General features: G+C 51.5%; 1 protein-coding gene across 1 annotated transcript; it reads right to left on the reverse strand.

Moving 5' to 3' along the window:
* Positions 1 to 927: 927 nt before the first annotated feature.
* Positions 928 to 20,005, reverse strand: DVL2 (dishevelled segment polarity protein 2). Its single transcript, XM_075907048.1, has 15 exons — positions 19,596 to 20,005; positions 16,647 to 16,716; positions 16,191 to 16,336; positions 15,036 to 15,145; positions 14,684 to 14,816; positions 13,790 to 13,880; positions 13,625 to 13,694; positions 13,109 to 13,248; positions 12,644 to 12,720; positions 10,945 to 11,012; positions 10,280 to 10,414; positions 9,493 to 9,624; positions 9,130 to 9,306; positions 8,343 to 8,567; positions 928 to 8,002 (listed from the first exon to the last, which is right to left on the reverse strand). The coding sequence occupies exons 1-15, from the start codon at positions 19,769 to 19,771 to the stop codon at positions 7,518 to 7,520; spliced, it is 2,235 nt and encodes a 744-aa protein (XP_075763163.1). The 5' UTR covers positions 19,772 to 20,005; the 3' UTR covers positions 928 to 7,517.
* Positions 20,006 to 20,080: the final 75 nt, after the last annotated feature.

Genomic DNA, 20,080 nt, shown 5'->3' on the forward strand with positions numbered 1-20,080 from the left:
TAGATGATGAGCTTTCGTGGGCCAGACCCACTTCCTCAGATCAAATAGTGGAAGAAAGTAGTCACAACCATATATACCAAAGGATACAATTAAAAAAATGAACAAATATGAAAAGGACAAATCACATTGCAGAACAGGAGGGGGATGCGGGGGGGGGGGGGGGGGGGGGAGAGAGAGGAAGGAAGGTAAGTGTCTGTGAATTGATGATATTAGAGGTAGGGAGAGTGGGATGTTTGTGAGTTAATGGTATTAGAGGTGATAATTGGGGAAACTATCTTGGTAATGGGTGAGATAGTTCAAATGTTTGTTAAGTCCTTGTTGGAAAGTGTCGAATTTTAACATGAATGACAGTTCAGAGGATTCCCTTTCAAGTGCAGATGTAAAAGGTCTTTGTAGCAGAATGCAGGTGGTTAAGTCATTGAGAGAGTGTCCTTTCTGGTTAAAATGGCAAGAAACTGTTTTCTCTTTGTGATCTTGTCTGATATCTGTTTTGTGGGCATTAATCCTTTGGCAAAGTGTCTGAGATGTTTGTCCAATGTACATAGCAGACGGACACTTTCGGCACATGATAGCATAGATTATATTTCTGGATGCGCAGGAATATGTGTTCTTGATCTTATAACTCACTTGGTTAGGTCCAATAATGGTATCAGCAGAATGAATATGTGGACAAAGCTGGCAACGGGGTTTGTTGCAAGGGAAGGTACCAGGGTTGGTATTAGTGTAGTATGTCCTGTGGTGGTTGGTAAGAATCATCTTGAGGTTAGGTGGTTGTCTATAGGAGATTATGGGTCTGTCTCCCAGAGCCTCTTTGAGTATGGTATCCTGTTCCAATATAGGCTGTAGTTTATTGATAATGTGTTGGACAGGTTTAAGTTGGGGGTTGTAGGTGATGACAAGTGGTGTTCTATTGTTGGTTTTCTTGGGTCTGTCTTGAAGTAGATGGTTTCTAGGTATTCGTCTGGCTCTTTCAATTTGCTTTTTTATTTCTCTGGGTGGGTAGTTGAGATTTATAAATGCTTGGTAGAGATCCTGAAGCTTCTGGTCTCTGTCAGTGGGATTAGAGCAGATGCGGTTGTATCAAAGGGCTTGGCTATAGACGATGGATCGTGTGGTGTGTTCTGGATGGGAGCTGGATGCATGTAGGTAACTGTATGAGTTGGTGGGTTTTTTGTAGAGAGTGGTGTCTAATTTTCCATTGTTGATTTGTACAGTGGTGTCCAGGAAGTGGATCTCTCGTGTAGAATGGTCCAAGCTGAGGTTGATGGTGGGGTGTAGGTTGTTGAAATCTCTGTGGAATATCTCCAGTGTTTCTTGGCCATGCGTCCAGATCATAAAGATGTCATCGATGTACCGTAGGTAGAGGAGGGGTGAAAGGGGACGGGAGTTGAGGAAACGTTGTTCTAGGTCAGCCATAAAGATGTTAGCATACTGTGGGGCCATGCGTGTACCCATGGCTGTGCCGCTGATCTGGAGGTATAAGTTGTTCTCAAACTGGAAATAATTGTGGGTGAGAACAAAGTTACATAGGTCTGCTATCAGGTTGGCAGTGGTGTCCTCTGGGATAGTGTTTCTAATTGCTTGTAATCCGTCTTCATGTGGGATGTTGGTATATAGAGCTTCTACATCCATGGTGGCAAGGATGGTATTATTGGGGAGGTTATCGATGTTTTGTAGTTTCCTTAGGAAGTCAGTAGTGTCTCGGAGATAGCTGGGGGTATTGGTTACGAAGGGTTTGAGAAGAGTGTCTACATAGCTGGATAGACCATTTTAACCAGAAAGGACACTCTCTTAATGTCACAGAAAAGTCAGTTGCGGCCACACAAGTGAGATGCAAAAAAATGACTCCTCCAACCACCCCCTCCCCCCCACCAAGCCTCACTAATGTGGCCCCAACTGTCCTGATGGGAGCAGGGACATGGTTCTGGGGAAAGGTGCTAGTGGGTGCTGGGGCAGGGGACAGGATGCCAGTGGGGGCAGGTGACAGGGTGCTGGGGCGGGGACAGGGTGCCAGTGGGTGTTGGGGCAGGAATCGGGGTTCTGCGGCAGGGGACAGGATGCCAGTGGGAGCAGGGAACAGGGTGCTAGTAGGTGCTGGGGCAGGGTGCCAGGGGTGCTGGGGGAGGGTGCCAGTGGGGGCAGGGAGTCCCCAGCATGTGCCTGCCCCCGGAACTCCTATCCCCTCCCCCCACAGAGGAGGGAAGCCCCGCACATGCCTCCTCCCGGGACTCCACCCGTCACAGTGGAGGGAAGCCCTGGGACTCCTCCCCCTCTCCTGCAGAGGAGAGAAGCTCCAGCGCGTGCCTGCTCCGGGGACTCCTCCCCCCTCCGCCCCTCGCAGCTGAGGAAGGAAGCCCCAGCATGTGCCTCCTCCCAGGACTCCTCCTTCCCCCCCAGAGGAGGGAAGCCCTGGCACGTGCTTCCTTCCAAGACTACTCCCCTGCCTCCTCTTCCAGAGAAGGGAAGCCCCAGCACGTGCCTCCTCTGGGGACTCCTACCTCCCTTCCCCACTCCACGCAGCAGGTGCACCACAGACCTCGGTCTGGCACTGCGCCAGCTGTTTGAGGGAGGGGGAGCAGCCAGAGCACTTCCTGAAACCCCAGAAGTGGCGCACGGCTGCTGGACTTCCTTCTATCCTGCAGGAAGCCGGCACTACCTTCACTATCACTGGAGATAGGTAGTGGGGCTTCTTGGGGGTGGGGAGAAATGGGGGGGGCCCCGAATGCCTTGCGATCAACTGGTTGAGCCCTCCCGATCAACCAGTCAATCATGATCGACGGGTTGGTGACCACAGCATTAGGGAAAGGGGCAGAAGCCAAAGGGCCCTCACCTAAAAATTTAAAAAAGAACAATGATCCTGTAGTATCATAGGGTATATCTACACTACCCCCCTAGTTCGAACTAGGGGGGGTAATGTAGTCATACGGAGTTGCAAATGAAGCCCAGGATTTGAATTTCCCAGGCTTCATTTGCATAAAGCCGGCCGGTGCCATTTTTAAATGCCAGCTAGGTCAGACCTCGTGCCGCGCGGCTACACGCGGCACAGACTAGCTAGTTTGGATTAGGCTTCCTATCCGAACTAGCTGTATGCCTCGTGGAAGGAAGGACTACAGACTACAGGGTTTTGTCAACAGAAGTTTTGTCGACAGATACTGTCGACAAAGCGCGTCTAGACTACAGCCAGTTCTGCTGACAAACCAAGCCGCTTTGTCGACATAACAGTGTGGACGCAAAGGACAGTGTAGATGCAATAATGCCTTCTATCGACAGAACTCTGTCAACAAAAGGCATTATTCCTCGTAGAATGAGGTTTACAGCTGTCTACAAAACTACTGAGTTTTGTCGACGTTATGTCGACATAACTCAAAGGCAGCGTGGACGCGGGTATAGTTTTGTCGACAAAAGTCCACTTTTGTCGACAAAACGCTGTAGTCTAGACACACCCTTAGAGACTAACAAATATACCTAGCGTTATGAGCTTTTGTGGACACAACCTACTTCTTCAGATGATAAATATGGAACAAGGGGCACAGAGTTTGAAATATAAAGAAAGCAGAATGAGGGGAGAGGGGGAGGAGAAATGGAAAAACCTGTCACTTAAAACTGTGTGCGCTAAATGAGGCTAATCGAGTAGGCTGTATGTGCCTGATACTTAGCTTTTGATGTCATTTAGGTGTCCAATATTATGGTTAGGGTTGCCAGATGGTTTCACCAAAAATACCAGGCCCCTCCCTCCCCCCAAAAAAGCCCCACTGCTGGGAATATTTTGTTGAGAGAGGGGGGAAAAAACTGCGGGCCAGTGAAATCCAGTCGTGGCCCCTTGAATTGCGGGGCCGCTCCCCTGCCACTTCCCCCACTGCTACCGCATGTCCATCGGGCGCTGAAACAGGAAAAGCAGAAAATACCGGACATTTTATATTTCTTTACCGGACAGAAGGCGAAAATACCAGACTGTCCCGTTCGATATACAGGACACCTGGCAACCCTAATTATGGTCTATACTGTTCACGTCTTTGTTCAGGCTGTGAGAGATAGTATCAAATTTGCAATATGAAGGTTAGTTCTGCAGATTCTCTCTCTAGTTGATTCCTGAAATTGTTTCTACAAATGAGGAGGAGAAAGAGGAGTCAAGCTGCCCTTATCTAAAATGGCTGTGTCTTCCCCTTGCTTTCTCTAGGCCTGAAGGCAGGCTTCCTTCAGGGAACATGGCTGCCTCCTGCAATTGTTTTAGACTTTAAAGCATGCCTGAAGGCAACTTGTTCCCATTGTATCACCGTATAAACTGAGCCCCCATCAATCCTACCCCTCTGGGAGACAGGAGCCCCAGCAAGCATAAAAGTCCTTGAATTGCCTGCCAGCAGCTCCTGAACCCCATAGCTCCCCTGGAGTCAATGGGCCAGCAACGCAGCTGGTATTAACAGCCCCGCCCCCCTTTGAAACACAGGCATCCTGGCTCCCAGCCTCAAACCTACTAGCCCCCAGAAACTTAAGGATACAATACAGCACAGTAGTTCTGGCTCCAAGGGCCCTCTTCCCTAACCACTACACCTAGGGTTGCCAGGTGTTCGGTTTTGAACCAGACAGTCCAGTATTTGAGCTCTCTGTTTGGGAAACAAATTCAGAAAATATATCTGGTATTTTCTAAATAAGATGTAATGTAGATTGTGATGTAATGTCAAGTGTGTCCAGTATTTTTGTTGAAACCATCTGGCAACCTTAACTAGACCCCATTCTCCTCTCAAAGCTGGGGAGAGAATCCTAGAGTCTGACTCCCAGCCTCCCCTGTTCTAACCTACTACTCTCTTTCCCCTCTCCACTGGGCCAAAAGGTAATCACCTAGGCTGCATCTAGATGGGCATGATTTTGCGCAAATACTTTTAACGGAAAAACTTTTCCATTAAAAGTATTTGCGCAAGAGTCTATACTAGCATGTGCCTTTGCGCAAAAGATTTGCTTTTGCGCAAAAGCATCCGTGCCAGTGTAGACGCTCTCTTGCACAAGAAAGCTCTGATGACCATTTTAGCCATTGGGCTTTCTTGTGCAAGAAATTAACGTTGCTGTCTATACTGGCCTCTTGCGCAAGAAGGCTTATCCCTGAGCGGGAGCATCAGACTATTTGCGCAAGAACCACTGATTTTGTACATTACAAAGTCAGTGTTCTTGCTCAAATACTCGCGGCCAGTGTAGACAGGCGGCAAGATTTTGCACAAAAGCAGCCGCTTTTGCGCAAAATCATGCCAGTCTAGACACAGCCCTGTAGTCTCCCTCCTAGGCTTCCATAATACCTTAGACCCAGCTCATGAAATACAAAGTCCCAGATCCCGAAAGGGGAGTCAGGCCCTGAAATACCTCTGAGGGTCTGAACCCAAGCCCCAGCCTTGGACCAAAAATCCATGGGGAAGCCCCCAGAGGGCAGTGTTCCCATCTCAAGGCTATGGTGTTTGCACCCTAAGTCCTGGGGCTCTGTTCCCAAGTTGCTTGCCTTGGGGTGGCCTAAAGGAGCCTGTAACATAGCCCTTGAGCAAGTTGCAGTGCCACTTTCTGCCTCAGTTTCCCCATCTGTTGATTGTGGCGCGAACTCCAGTAAAAACAGGTGCACAGACAACAGGGTGACTGCCACCAGCTAAGACCAAGTAGGGCCATAACTGGACTACTGGCCAACCAAGCAGTTCAGAAGCCGCCCTGTTTCTTTTTTGAGCTGTTTGCTTTATTTTTGTTTTTATTTAATACTTCCCCCCCCCATACACAGAGCTAAAAAATAAATACATTATTCAAAATAGGATTCTGCTACCATGGTGCCCCCCCCCAGAGGTTGGGGGTGCTACTAAAGAAATGTGGCACCCCCAGCCCTATTTATGGGGGTATGTACCCAATGTGGGGAACTAGAGAAATGAGGATCCCCAAGCCCCAGTTATGAGTGGTAGGTAGTGCATGTGGGAGGTTGGAAAAAGTGGGGCACCTCCACCCATTTGTAAGGACAAGAGGAAAAAGGGGATCCCTCAGCTTTGTTCACTGTACCTAGGCTATGTGTTGAGGGAATAGAATGGCCACCCCTTGGGGGTGATCTGGGCCAACTCGGAGTACCCCAAGCAAACAGGGTGAATCAGGAACAGCCCACAAACTATCCCAGAGCATGGTCTTTCCTTCCCTTTTACAACTCCCACTAAGCACCCTAATGTCAGCAGGGTGTGTAGGAGGGAAGAGGTGCCTCCCAACTGCAAGGAGGGGATCATCAGAAGGAAAGTGTTGTGGGAGGTAGTAATTGAGTCTGATGGAGAGGCTGAGACCATGAGTTACATGGGGGTTGGGGGAGGAACACTCCCATTTCAGACCCCCAATTATGTAGGTTTGGGAGGGGGAGAATAGTGAAAATGACCTTTCAAAAACTGTCCATTTTTAATACAAAGAACATTTATAAAAATGTCTCAAAAACGTGTTTTTTAAAATCGATAATAAAAAAGTTATACAAAAAGGATCTTCTTGGAAGGATAAAAGATCTAGTCACTTCATCCACACCGGTGCTGTGCTCCGTCATGAGACGGGGGTGGTACTAAGGGGTCTGTACCAACAGGGGGAGGATGTTTGGGGACAGTACCTAGCTTCGCTTACCAGGGTGGGTCATGTGATCACAGGGCCGAGTCATGTGACATTAAGAAAGGCATGGCCCTATGACGCAGGACGGTTATCACATGACAAAAGATGGCAATTGAGGATGCGAAAAGGCAGTCAGGTGGCTTGGGAAATCTGTCACCTGACTATGTGTTGGTCATGTAAAATCAAGGCAGCTAGTGCATAGGAAGACTAGTTACATGGACCACAAATGGTCATGACAGTGGAAGACTTGGTCAATGTCAAGAATGGGGGGTGTTACATGATCACAGGGAACCTGATGGTAGTGTTTTGCTCATGTGATATCCAGGTTCTCTCCTAGTGACCATAGGTGGCCAAGTAGTCAGTCACGTGACCCCAGAAGGCTCTGTGGATGGACATCAGGTGATGCTGAGGATGCTAAAGGTTGAATAATAGGACAAGAAGTGGCTAGTGGGTCACATGAACCCAGAAGGCAGTATGGCTAGAGGTCAGGTAAGGTCAAGGCTGCACCACATGACCCCCCCCCCCCAGGCTGTATGGATGGAGTCACGTGATACTAGTTGGTCACATGGCATTAGAAGGCATATGGATGGCAGATCACATGATCTCAAGGCGCCAAGCCAATCCCATGATGTCATAAGGCTCCACAGAAGGTCACATCAGGTTGAGGTGCTTGTGGCCTGGATCACATGACATACTCAAAGGTAAAGTCTAGTTGCGACACAAGGCTGGAGTGATCGCTTGGTATTCAATGGCTCCATGAGTGGAGGTCACATGATCTCGGGGAAGTCACATGGCCAGGAGGTCAGTCACATGACATCAAGGCAACTACCAATTGTGTCACATGGACATGGGTTGGTCACACAGCTTCTGACAGCGGATGTCACATAAGGTGAAGACTGCGTCAACCATCAGCAGGCAGGAGGTCACATGACATCAACGAAGAATTCGCTAGGGTTTCCCATGGCCATGTGGAAGGACTGGCGGCTGGCGGTGAGCTCAGGGGGCACTGAAGCCAGGTCACGTACTGGGGGGGCACCAGGGGGCTGCACAGAGGCAGGACTGGCACTAGGAGGAGCTGGGGGCATCATCATAACCATCATGGGGTTGTAGGGTAGGGGCATGCCAGGGGGCCCATAGGAGTGGAGGGAGTGGTGGGAGCGCATGCTGCTGACCAGGCTGTGGTGGCTGCGCTGGGGAGCTCCACCTGCCTCAGACCCACCCACTGCAGGGGTGGAGCCTCCTCCACCAACCACGGCCCCTGGCTCCGCCCGCCGCAGGCTGCTGCGAGTTGAGTACTCCGATTCACTGCCGCTTCCCGACTTGGACTCAGGGGCCCCCTTCTCATCCTTGGCCTTCCCCCGGCTCCCACCACCACCATCGCTACGGTTCGACCCACTGCTCCGGCTCCCTGCAACAAGACCAGGGCAGAGATTAGGAACCCTAAAATCCTCAGCAAGTACCCCCTCCTGCCCTGTCACAGAGTGAATCCTGGCATCCCAAGTCCTCTTGCAACACACCAGCCCCCCACCTCTCCTCACAGAACTGTAGAGAGAACTCAGGAGTCCTGGCTCCCAGCCTCCCCAGCTTTAACAACCAGCCCCCTGCTTCCCTCCCACAGCCAGGGAGAGAGTGTAGAAGTCCTGGCTCCTAGTCCCCCTGCTCTAACCTACTACACCCCTCCCACCCCCATCCTTGTCCCCTGCCAGAGGATAGAACCCAGGTATCTGGGTGATTGCATAGTCACTCACCCTCGCTGTGCTGGCTGCCGGCACTGCCCATGCCATAACTGTAGGAGGAGAGCTCATGGTAGGGCGGGGGCTGGCTGCTGTAAGGGTGTGGGGCTGGGTACTGATAGGAAAAGGTGGGCATTAGAGGCCAGGGTGTGGCCCCAGGCAGTGGGAGAGGGGCCAGAGTGTCCTGGTCCGATGCCCCACTTGAGCCGTCATTGTCGTTGAGGGACAGGTTGGCCATGTCTGGAAGGAAAAGCAGAAGAGTCAGTCATACAGACCAACTGCATTCCTCCCCAGTAAGGGTACAGGGGCCTATCCCCTCCAGAGGGCGCTGGCTTCCACCTGGCACCAGGGCAGAGACTGGCAGACTCGGGGCGGAGAGGGAATGGGGCACAGGGCCTCTCTCCTCTAGGCAGCATCAGATCCATCCCACCCCAGGCCAGTGGTCTGATGATCTTGTTGGGAAAGGAGCTGAGAAAAGAACCCAGGGAGTCCTGGCTCCTGTCCTTCCCTTCCAGCTCCATCACTGATCCCAGAGACATGGGGCTACAGTGAAGGGTGATCAGAACCTACTACCTGGGTGTGCTGGGACTGACATCCCAAGCCAGGAGAGACAGCAGCAAGTAATAGGGGATCTTCCCATTTAAGCACCCCAATCTGATGCTTAATCTGGTGAGCTCAGCATCCCCCACCAAAAATCAGGACAGGCCCCTCATTTCTTAGCAGGCACCCCAGCCTGGAACTCCAGTCTGCTGGCTCAGTCCCCAGGACTATGGGCAAGTGAGGGGGAGGAGGGGTGGCTCACAGTTCTCACAGCCACGTAGGTCCCCAAAGACATAGTAGCACTGTTCAGAGAAGGTGATCTTGTTCACAGTATGCCGGATGAAGCCGGCCTTCAGCAGGTTGCTGGCATATTTCCGTGCCTCACGCCGATCCTGGAAGCCCTCAACGTGGTGATACAACCAGTCCACAACATCCGAGCCTGGGGGTGGGAACAGGGTTAGCAATTGCTAGGGGGTGCTCTCCCCTGGCAAGTAGGAGTCAGGTAGGGGCTCAGAAGGGGGTGCTCTCCCTTGGCAGGCAGAGTTGGCCCCCATGTGACCTTTTGACACTGCTCCTCAGCCTGGCTGAGTGGCACGTCCCAGTGGCTGACACGCCCAACACGTACCGAGGAAGGCGTTGGGAATGGTGATTTTTAGCCACATGCGGTCACGGACCTCCAGCCCCGACTCGGGGGAGGCCATGGCCTTGGTGACGGACGCCATGTCTGTGTGGACCGACAGATTGAAGTCATCAAAACCTGTGGAGAAAGGAGCCACCAATGAGGACTTTGGGAACGCACTCTGGCTTGCACCCAGGCCCAAGGCAGGGACTGCCTGGGGCTATGTCTAGACTGCAGGCTTCTTTCGGAAGAAGCTTTTCCAGAAGAGACCTTCTGAAAAAAACTTCTTCCAAAATAGAACATTCTCACAGCAAAAGTGCATCAAAAAAGCGATCTGCTTTTTCAAAAGATAGCGTCCATTCAGTGTGGATGCTATCTCACATGTAAGCTGTGATTACTATGGACGGAGTGGCCACCAGAGCACCTGTGCTTCCCCCCCCCTTTCCTCTTCTTGCAAAAAAACCTCTCTTCCTTGTAAAAAGAGCTCTTTTGGAAAAAGGCTTCTTCCTTGTAAAAAGAGGTTTACCCATGTCGAAAAAAACCCTCTGTTCTTTTGATTTTTTTCCCAAAATAACATGATTGTAGTGTGGATGTAAGTGAAGTTTTTTTGGAAAAACGGCTGTTTTTCCAAAAAAAGTCTGCAGTGCAGACATACCTTGGTTCAGGAGAGTGGGGAATGGGCCACGTAGCCTATCCCTGCTAGGGGGTGCCATCTCCCACTCGGCCCTAAGGCAGGGTCTGGCTGGCTCAGAGGGGCAGGAGCCTGTCCCCGCTAGCGGGTGCTGATACTCACGCTCAGTCTCAGCAACAGAACTTCCGGAGGTGATGGTGCTCATGGAGCTGCTCCCGGGGTAGGCTGCGAAGGCGCCGGTCAAGGCGGCTGAGTGGGAGACCCAGGCAGCTGGGTCGATGGGTTGGATGGGTTCATCTGGGAGCATGGAGGAAAGGGTGTATTGGCTTTTGAAAGCAAGTGCCCTCCCCCGCTCATGTCCCCCCATCGCATCCTGCAACATCCCCAAACCCAGCATCACTCTGGATACATACAGCTCCTAGAGATGGGAGCATGGTGCGAGCACCCCCATTGCCTCCGGAATTCAACATGTCCCCCATGTGACATGTAACTCAGAGACGGAGTGCTACTGAGGCAGCCCCATGCTGCACCCATCCACAGAGGTGGGATACCCCTTAGGGGGACCAGGCAGAGAAGGACTCCACACATCCCCAGTTCTCTCATTATCTCCCCCAATTCTGTTCCCACACCATCAGCTCACCACAGCTAAACTTGGGAAGATACTGCCACCCCAAGGGCTAGGGACCCCCAGAGATGATGGCTGCACCGTGTGACAGAGACCTGCAAACTTCAGAGGCAGCAACCCATTCACCCCCAAGCTCCCAGACCAGGGGAAGACACAGGTGTAAAGAGCTGGCATGTCATGGTTTTCAGGCATCAATACTTACTCCTGGGCAGCGTAAAGTACCCCTGAGGAGACGGGTCCCAGCACTTGGCCACTGTCAGCACGATTGGGCTGCAAGAAAGGATGGATGAGAACATTAACATCCTCCCAGTCCTGCAATGTAGCCACATCTGGGGCAGAGCAGCTGGCTACACAGGGATCACTCGCCCAATGCTGAGATGTAGCTCCCTTTTGTCCTCACAGTGGTTTTAAGGCAAGACATCAAGGGACTGGCCCCGTAGAGCTCCCCTAGGACCTGACTTAGATCTTTTACCATTCCCGTTTCCTGGGATAATACCCTGCCAGGCAATCTTAGGTTAGGCCCTTCCACCAACAAGTGACCTTGTAATGGACCGCTGACATGGCCCTTGACTATCAAGAGTCATGGGCAGTGTTCCCTTTAACATTTTATATCCTTGGAAAGGTTGAATTTTCTTATATGCAACGTATGTGTGTGGATGTGCACTACCAAAACAAACATTAATCTCACACACATTTTAAGCAGTCCATATGTGTGAAAGAAAATATATTAAAAAAGACACCTGTGTGTAGTTGCTGTGACTACAAAGGTGCTGTACAAAGATAAGGAATTAGCTTTCTTCCACTCAAGGAAGAGTAGAAATCCCAGAACAAACTAACACATTGCTTCAGGGTTTGTAGACAGATGCAAGTTTCAAAGAGCTTGCAAATAAGGTTTCAGCCTACAAAACAACTAGCATCACACTTAGTACTTGCTACTTCTGACTCACAAGAGCCACAACTCTACCACATAGAAAAGAACTGGCCCTAACGCCATACTAAATTAATACATGATAAATTGTAACACCGGATTTAAAAAAAAACATTAAGTTCAGAGTTTTAGATATCTGCAACACTTTGAAAAAAAATCTGTTAAGAAAAAATATTCTTTTAAGTCATTAACACCTATGTAAATTTAGTTTGAAATATCATTATGCAAATGTGCTCTGGGCACACAAACTCCCCATACAGCCTGCAGCAAGTGAGTCAGGACACCCCAAACAAACTGCCCCCTGCCTTCACCTCATTGCACAGATGCCAGTGCCAACCACCCCCCGTTTACCCCCACCTACTCTATGCAGTCAGCCCCTTACTTCCCCCTTCCCAGCCCAGGAGGGCTGAAGAAACTGGTGGGTTTCTGCCCTTCTCTCTCCTTGGCCAGACAGGACTCTCCAAACTCCCCTCACTTCTGACTTTCCTCAAGCCAATTAATTAATTACTCACTCAGTCCCCCCCGGCTCCCCGACACTTATTCCGTCCATATCTTGCCTGCTTATCTGCTCTGGGAGCTCTTCAGTTCAGCACACAGCAGCTGAGTTTAGTTGCTGCTTACAGATGCCCTGCCCCCCAGGATCAGCTGAGCTCCCAGCCTGTGCGGGAGTTTTGAATCTCTGAGCGGGGCTCAGAAAATAGCTGCAAAGTCAAGCAGCTTAGAGGGAACTTAGGTCCTGGACAGCGTTTCCTCTAAACTGCGCAGTAGCACAGCTTCACAGGGTATTAATCAGCTCCGCCCAGTCAGAGGCTCAGGGTTCCATGGAGCTGACTGAGTAGGCAGGGCTGATAAATCACTCGTGAAGCTGTGCTGTTCCACAGCTTAGAGGGAACACAGGTCCTGGGTCTCACCACCCCCACTCCTGCACTCATATGTAGGGCAAGTTCCCCCCCCCACACACACACACACTCACCCTGGCTTGTGGACAATCTCCCTCAGGACTCTGACAGCATCGTCATTGCTCATGTTCTCAAAGTTAATGTCGTTCACCTGTGGAGAAAGCGCAATCCAAACAGAGCTGACCCTTTCCTAGGCAGGAGTACAGGGGAGCCCAGATGCCTGGGTTTGGTTCTGGGTCCAGCAGGGGGGTGGAAGCTGGTGGGTTAGAGCAGGGAGGGCAGGGAACCAGGACTCCTGGTGAGAGTGGAAACTGGATAGTTAGAGCAGGAAACTTGAGGGTTGCTGGGAATCTGGAGTCCTAGGCTCTCTACCTGGCTCTAGGAGGAAACTGGGGGCTTATGGGTTAGAGCAGGGGGGACTGGGAGACAAGACTCCTGGATTCTCTTGCTGGCTCTGGGAGGGGAATTGAGACTGGTTAATTAGAGCAGGGAGTCTGGAGGTTAGAGTAAGGCGACCGGAATAAGAGGGGGCACCTCACCTGGAGCAGCATGTCCCCTGGCTCGATACGACCGTCAGCTGCCACAGCACCCCCCTTCATGATGGAGCCGATGTAGATGCCACCATCCCCCCGTTCATTGCTCTGCCCAACAATGGAGATGCCCAGGAAGTTGTACTTCTCTGCCCAGAGAAAAACGGGAGGGTGGGATTGACAAGGGAGATTCCACCTCTTCTTGGACTCTTCCACTTAGTCCCCCATCACTCTCCCAAACTTACTTGGAATCTTCCCCTCATTCCCCACCTCCCCTCCCCTGTCCTGCCCCCACAGCTACAGCCCTTATCCCCTCTCCTGCCCCCAACCTAACCGCAACTCCCTCCACCAAGGATCTTATCCCTGCTCCACCCTAGCCTCTGCCCCCCACCTCTGTCACTGGGCCCTATCCTCCCAGCTCTGCCCTCCTAATCCCACGCCCCAGCCAGCCTGGTTTCCCCCCCAGCCCTTACCCAGTTCCTTCAGCCATGGACCACGGCCCTCTGTCCTCCCCCCATCACTTACCCATGTTGAGTGTCACCGTGATGATGTTGAGCGACATGGTGGAGTCAGTGACACTGCTGAAGGAAGACGTCTGAAACAGAGGTGGGAGTACGGTAGTCAGTGTGCCACAAGCAATAACCCCCACATCCCATCTCCCTCCTGCCTGGAATGGGGCTGGACCCTTACCCGCTCCAGGCGTGGCGGACGCTGCTTCCGCCGTCTCCGGTGGCGTTTCAGGAGTCGGGAGGCACTGCTCTGCTCTGTGGAGCTGCTGAACCTTTGGTGAGAGGGTAACAAAGGTCATAGCTGGGACTGCAAGGGAGAAGGCTCTTAAGCCTGCCAGAGGCAGGGGGAGAGGAGAGTTGGCTGCTTCTAACTACTTCCTCCTAGGATCATATCTTCCAGCCCTGCCTCCCAGCAGGTCTGTTCCACCCTGAGCCCATCTTAAGTTCTTTGCACCATGGGGACTCCTCAATTTCCTGCCCTGCACCAGCAGCACTCCAGTGGGTTAACTAGGGATGTAAAATCCCATTTAAATTGATAAACTTTACATTTAACCAGTTTAACTGGTTAACCAATGGGCTGGAGCATCCCTTTCTCCTCCCCACAGCTGGGCTGGAGCAGTCCCTGCCTGTGATGTGCCTGGGCTGCCACAGACAGGGGCTGCTCCTGATACCCCAAGCAGCCCCTGTCTGTAGCAGGTGGGAAGCTACTCTAGCCTCCATCAGATAACCAGAACTGGTAAGCATCACCCATTAAGAGTGATGCTTACCAGTTTATCTTTCATGCCCCTATGGATTACCCTGTCTCCCAATCCCCCACCATGATGGGAACCTTCCAATCCTTGGCTCCCAACTAGCAGCACCCAACTAAATTACTCTACCCCTATCTCTCCCATCCACTAGAATGACACCCCCAACTTCCTTCCCTCCACCAGGGGAACTCTGCTAATTTACCCCTTCTCCTGCTCCAACTAGGGGTGCTCCTCAATTCCATCCAGGAATTCATCCCTCCATCAGGGATATCCATGGATTTGTATCTCATGCCCCACACATGCTCCTTCCCCTCCCCTGACCCGACCTGCTCATGGTGTCGTCGTCATCGGAGTCACACAGGCTGGTGGTCTCAATCTCGCTGGTCAGGAGGGTGGATGAGCTCTCATACCCAGCCAGGTGCCGCTGCAGCCGCGACTGCCCGTTTAGTCGGTGCCCACCTGGGCAGAGTCAGGAGACTGAGTGATGGTCCCACTGCCCTCCTAGAGCTGGGGACAGAACCCAGGCGCCCTGGTTCCCAGCCCCCCCCCTGTAAGCCACCAGCCCCCACTCCCCCCCGAGCCAGGGAGAGAACCCAGAAGTCCTGGCTCCCAGCTCCCACTGCCTTTCCAGAGACAGGGAGAGAACCCAGGAGTCCTGGCTGGTTTGGGGCCTCTCACCACCATGCTCTGTGCTCTCCCGGCGCCGCGGCCTCTCCCTCCGAAGCGATACGACTGATTCCGTCTCCGTCTCGTGGTCCAGATTCTCCCGGCTGCCCGAGACATTGGGGCTATAAAGATCCACAGCTGGTTACACTTGAGGTCCATGGCTGCCATCCCTCCAAACAGGAGCAGATGGTCCCTTCCACCTTCCATTTGAGGACTCTCCCTCTCCTCCGCAACTTGCAGATGGCCCCTTAAACCTCCTCTGCTTAATCAGTGGACTCTTCCAATCTGACCTATTGCAAATGGGTCTAGCGATGTGAAAAGCTAACCGGTTAACCTTAATGTGTGATGCTTACCAGTTCTGCCTAACTGATGGGAGCTGGAGCAGCTCCTCACCCACCGCGCACAGAGGGCTACTTCAGCCCTGTGTGGCCCACCTCAAACAGGGGCCGCGGACTGCCGGAGCAGCCCCTGTTCATGATATGCTAGGGCTTGTTGCAGGCAGGAAGGCCACTTCATCCTGACTACGCGCCACCCCCCAACCTTTAATCAGTTAACCATCGCATTTAACCAGTTAATCAATTAAATGGGATTTCACCTCCCTACTAGTGGTTACGCAGGATTATGCTCCACTCCCCACCCCATACTGGCACGTGGACCCTTCCACCCCTCCCCTGGAGAGGAGTGGTTCCCTATTACTGGCAACTGGATCCTACCGCTCCACTCCTACTTATGGCGGGTGGACTCTTCTACCCTTGTTTCACCCTCCCCCGCTGAGGATTTTCTCCCTTCAACCCCAGTGCTGGCAGGTGGACTCTTTCACCCCCTCAGTAATGCAAGTGTGCTCTTCCACCACTCAATGCACAGGATTTAACCCCCCATACTGGCAAGTCAACACCAGTCTCCCAGGTGAGCTCTTCTACCTCCCCCACTCCTTTAATACACGGGACTTAATTCTCTCGCCAGTACTGCAGGTAGACTCTTCCCATTACTGCCAATTGGGCTCTTCCACTCCCCAATGCATAAGGTTTAATTACCCCCCTCCCCCGCACCATACTAGCAGTTAGACTCCTCCACCTCATAGATTTAAACAACCCCTCAGTATTGCATGTGGACACTTCCACCACCCAGTACTGAGTACTGTGATTTTTTTCTCTCATTGATACTCACTGGAAAGAAGGGGGCCGGGAGTCACCAATGCCACTGGTCCTCTCCACAGGCAGTGGAGGTAGGGGAGGTGGTGGGGGTGAGGACTCCGGTCGGGTCTCTGCAGGTGTCAGCACTGGCTCGGGCTGGGGGGTCTCCGAAGACACCAGCTTTGGAGGGTGGGGGAATACGGATATGTGAGGAACCTTGGACTGAACCATGATTCCTGAGCCAGAAACACCATTTTCCCCTTCCTGGGGATAGTCTAATTTGTGTGAGGGAAATGACCATACTGTGGAGGACGGAGGCGGGGAGGGGGAAGAAGAAGCAGGTGGGATACCAAGCTAAATAGCCCCACAGACCTCACCGGGGAAGGGGGGCAGGATTCTGGGCTAAATAGACCCACACGAGCTTAATCAGTGCTGGGGAGTTCTACAACTCAACTTCCTCTAATGAGGAGAACAACCCACACATTCATACCCATGAAACGACTCTCCCGTTGAAACATGGCAGCTTTGCATTGTCATCTGAAATCTCCTCTTTGACAACCCTATTGAGAAATGGGAACAGGTTAGAGCAGCAGTGTATCCAGGCATCCCTCGCCTAGTGCAGAGATGCTGCCACCTCTGGGTACAGAACTGGCTGTTTATACAGAGATCCCTCACTTGGTGTAGAGATGCAGCTGCCTCTGGGGTGGGGCACTAGAGCCATTTAACAGACATCACACAACAATTTAAAGGACTGTTCTGTTTGTACAGCGCCTAGCACAATGAGATCTCAGGCCCTGGAACCTGAAGCATACAAATAATTACAATAACACTCATGGATATGCAGAGGAAATTTAGAAAAGCTCAATGGAATAAACTTGGCTGGAAATTCAGCCAAGACATCGGAGTTCAAATCGTTACGAACAATTTTGAGGGGCATGGAAAATACCACCAAAGGATTTACCATCCTCTGATGGGTCTGGTTATTTTAATCAGCATACATGAGTAGCTCAAATTCAGATTACCACAAGTTGGGGTAAATGTTTTAAACAGTAGGAAAGTGAATTTAGAATTGCTCACAAGGGTATGTCTGCACTTGCACCCCCTTTTGAGAGCGGGATGCAAATGAAGACTTTTGAAATTGCAAATGAAGCCGGGATTTAACTATCCTGTGCTTCATTTGCATATTTGCGTTATGGCGCTATTCGAAATAACAGACACTGTTAAGACGCAGTTATTTCGAGAGAAAACCCTTCTCCTGAAATAACCCTTATTCCTCATACAATGAGGTTTACCAGTTATTTCGAGAAGGGTTTTCTCTCGAAATAACCACATTGTAGCACTATTTCAAAATAACAGATGCTGTTATTTCAAAATAGTGCCATAATGCAAATATGCAAACGAAGCACAAGATATTTAAATCCCGGCTTCACTTGCAATTTCGAATGTCTTCATTTGCATCCCTCTCTCGAAAGAGGGTGCAAGCATAGACATACCCTCGATGAATAAAAAGATTTACGCTTTCCATTTTTTTAGCTATTCATTCTGTTAAAAATTCTATGGAACTTCTATTTTCAAGACTATTTCAATTCTGTATCTATTTTAACTATTATAATGACTTTCCTTTATAATCCAATGTCTGTACTTTCAGTGTTCTTAGTGACCAATAAGTCCAAATGTATAACTGATATTGTTGCCAAAAAAACCCACCAACCACCCAACCCCCTAAAAAAAACAAAACAAACACACATCATTTTTGGGCTGCATTAACTAGGGATGTAAAAAGTTAACTGGTTAATCAGTAAGCCTCACTACATGCAACCCCCCACATTGCCCTTTCTATGCAAAGCTGAAGAAGGGGTGCTGAAGGACATGGCGCAAGCCAGGACTGCCAGCATGCCTGCCCGCTAGCTCTGAAAATCCTTTCTATGCAGAGTTGCAGCAGGGGTAGCTGCTGGACCTGGCGCAAGCCAGACCTGAGGCAACATGCCTGCCTGCTGGCTTTGAAAGTTCTTCTAGTGCAGAGCCACAGCGGGGTACTTGCTGGGATCCAGCTCCAGCCGTGACTGAGTGCCTGCAATACTAACCCCAACTGATTAATCGTGTAACCAACAAAATGTTTGTCGACCACATGATTAACAAATTATACAAAGGATGCAAGCAAGTAGTCAATTACCCGATAAGCTTATGCCTATCAGGTAGTGAGTACTCAACTACTCGCTCCCCAAACCCCATTGCTGCCTCTGTATGAGAGGCAACAGGGTGGTGGTGGTGGGAGAACAGGAGCCAGTGTTGGGGGAAGCCAGCTTAAAAGCCAGTTTCCACCAGCACTTCTCCCCACTGATGCTTCTAGTGGGCAGGGAGGTGGAGTGCAGGGAGATGGAGTGCAGGAGTTATAGGTTGGACTTTAAAATAATTACACAAAATAATCACATTTTACCAATCCTATTTATACCATATTTGCATGTACATATAATTCAGTACCTCATATTGCATTATTTACCATTTATGCTGTCCATTATAACCTCAAAGCTAAATAGCACTTATCCCCACAACTACTTTAGTCACAGCTCAAGACAGGGGTGGTACTGTGCATTTATACAGAAGTGTCAAGCCTTGACACTTGCATATGTTAATGACAATTTTGAATTACAATTAATCAACATTGTTATTCAGCCCCCACTATTTATGGGTGGCCAAACCCACTGTGGGTTCTTATGGTGCCCACGCCAGTGCCTAGTTGACGTTACTGATAATACTTTTTAGTTGGGAGTGTATCAATTTACACCACCATCCTGACATCGTCTTCTCTTTTCCAGCTCCACTGCGTAATCGTATTAACCATGAAGTGGCCTTTATGGATATTTAAAACCATCCCATACCCACTCAACAGTGTAGTCAATTATTTTTGGTCAAGGAGAAAATTAAAAGCATAACCATCTTCACAATAGTAATTGAAATAAAGATTGTGGGGTCCAATCGAGAGCACTGGGTGGTCCAGATACAGCTCATCTATGGACGACACCCCCCCGCCATGCTATCCTATACCTGTATTGGGTGGGGTGGGGGCAGCCGAGATCCCTCCCCACGGCTGAGACACCTGTGAGGACCGAGGAGAAGGGGAAGTCCTGGACAGGGGTCCCCAGGCACAGCGGTGATTTGCTCCCCACACAAGCAGAGGTGTGAGACAGGAGGTGCCCCAGGGGAAGGTGAGGGAGAAGGCGGGACACCCCAACACTTACCCCCCCCGCCCGGAAAGGGATTCCCCAGACGCCTGCCCCCACCCGAAGGGGGCGGGACTCCCCCAGAGACACCCCCCAAAAAAGGGAGTAAGAGGGCGGGGCTCCCCGGACGCCTGCCCCCCCCCGAGAAAGGGGCGGAGCTCCCCAGACGTATAGCCCCCCCCAGGAGAGGGGGCTCTCCGGACGCCTGGGTCCCGCACCCGAAGTCCTGGTCCATGCTCTTGAAGAAGTACTTGGCGCCGGGCCGGCTGAGCGCCGCCTTGACGTGGCCCAACGTGATGCGCTCGGCGGGCACCGGGATCTTCACCAGGTACGGAGTCTCCTCCTCGTCCAGGTGGTAGATCACTTTGGTCTCGCCTGCTCCCCCCGCCGCCATGGTACGGCCGGGACCCGCGCCCCTGCGCAGACAGAGCCAGACGGGAGCGAATCAACCCTGCGCAGTGGCAGCGGCGGCGCACACGACGCACCCCTCCCGCTGCTGTAGTCTCCACTCGCGGCTCCTGACGCTACCCACGGGCCGCCGCCACGCACAGCGTGCGGGCGTCAGAGCCGCGACGCGCGCGCGGGCCTAAGGGGACGCCTTTTCCTTCCCCCGTCACGTGACGGAGATGACGCCTAAGGTGGGAGGGCTGTATGGGGGGGGTGCTTCCGTCGCGCTCAGCCTGCCGTCGCACGCAGCGGGCTG

This window comes from Pelodiscus sinensis, chromosome 24, assembly GCF_049634645.1.
Source record: "Pelodiscus sinensis isolate JC-2024 chromosome 24, ASM4963464v1, whole genome shotgun sequence".
NCBI classification, from domain to species: Eukaryota; Metazoa; Chordata; order Testudines; family Trionychidae; genus Pelodiscus; species Pelodiscus sinensis.

Bases quoted from the DNA above. Each gene is read 5' to 3' on its own strand.
- DVL2 (XM_075907048.1), bottom strand. From the start codon at position 19,771: ATGGCGGCGGGGGGAGCAGGCGAGACCAAAGTGATCTACCACCTGGAC. The intron at 14,817-15,035 runs GTGAGAGGCCCC...GACTCTGCCCAG, and splicing joins GGAGAGCACAGAGCATGGTG to GTGGGCACCGACTAAACGGG. The intron at 9,625-10,279 runs GTGAGTATCAGC...CTTTCTCCACAG, and splicing joins TTCTGTTGCTGAGACTGAGC to GTTTTGATGACTTCAATCTG.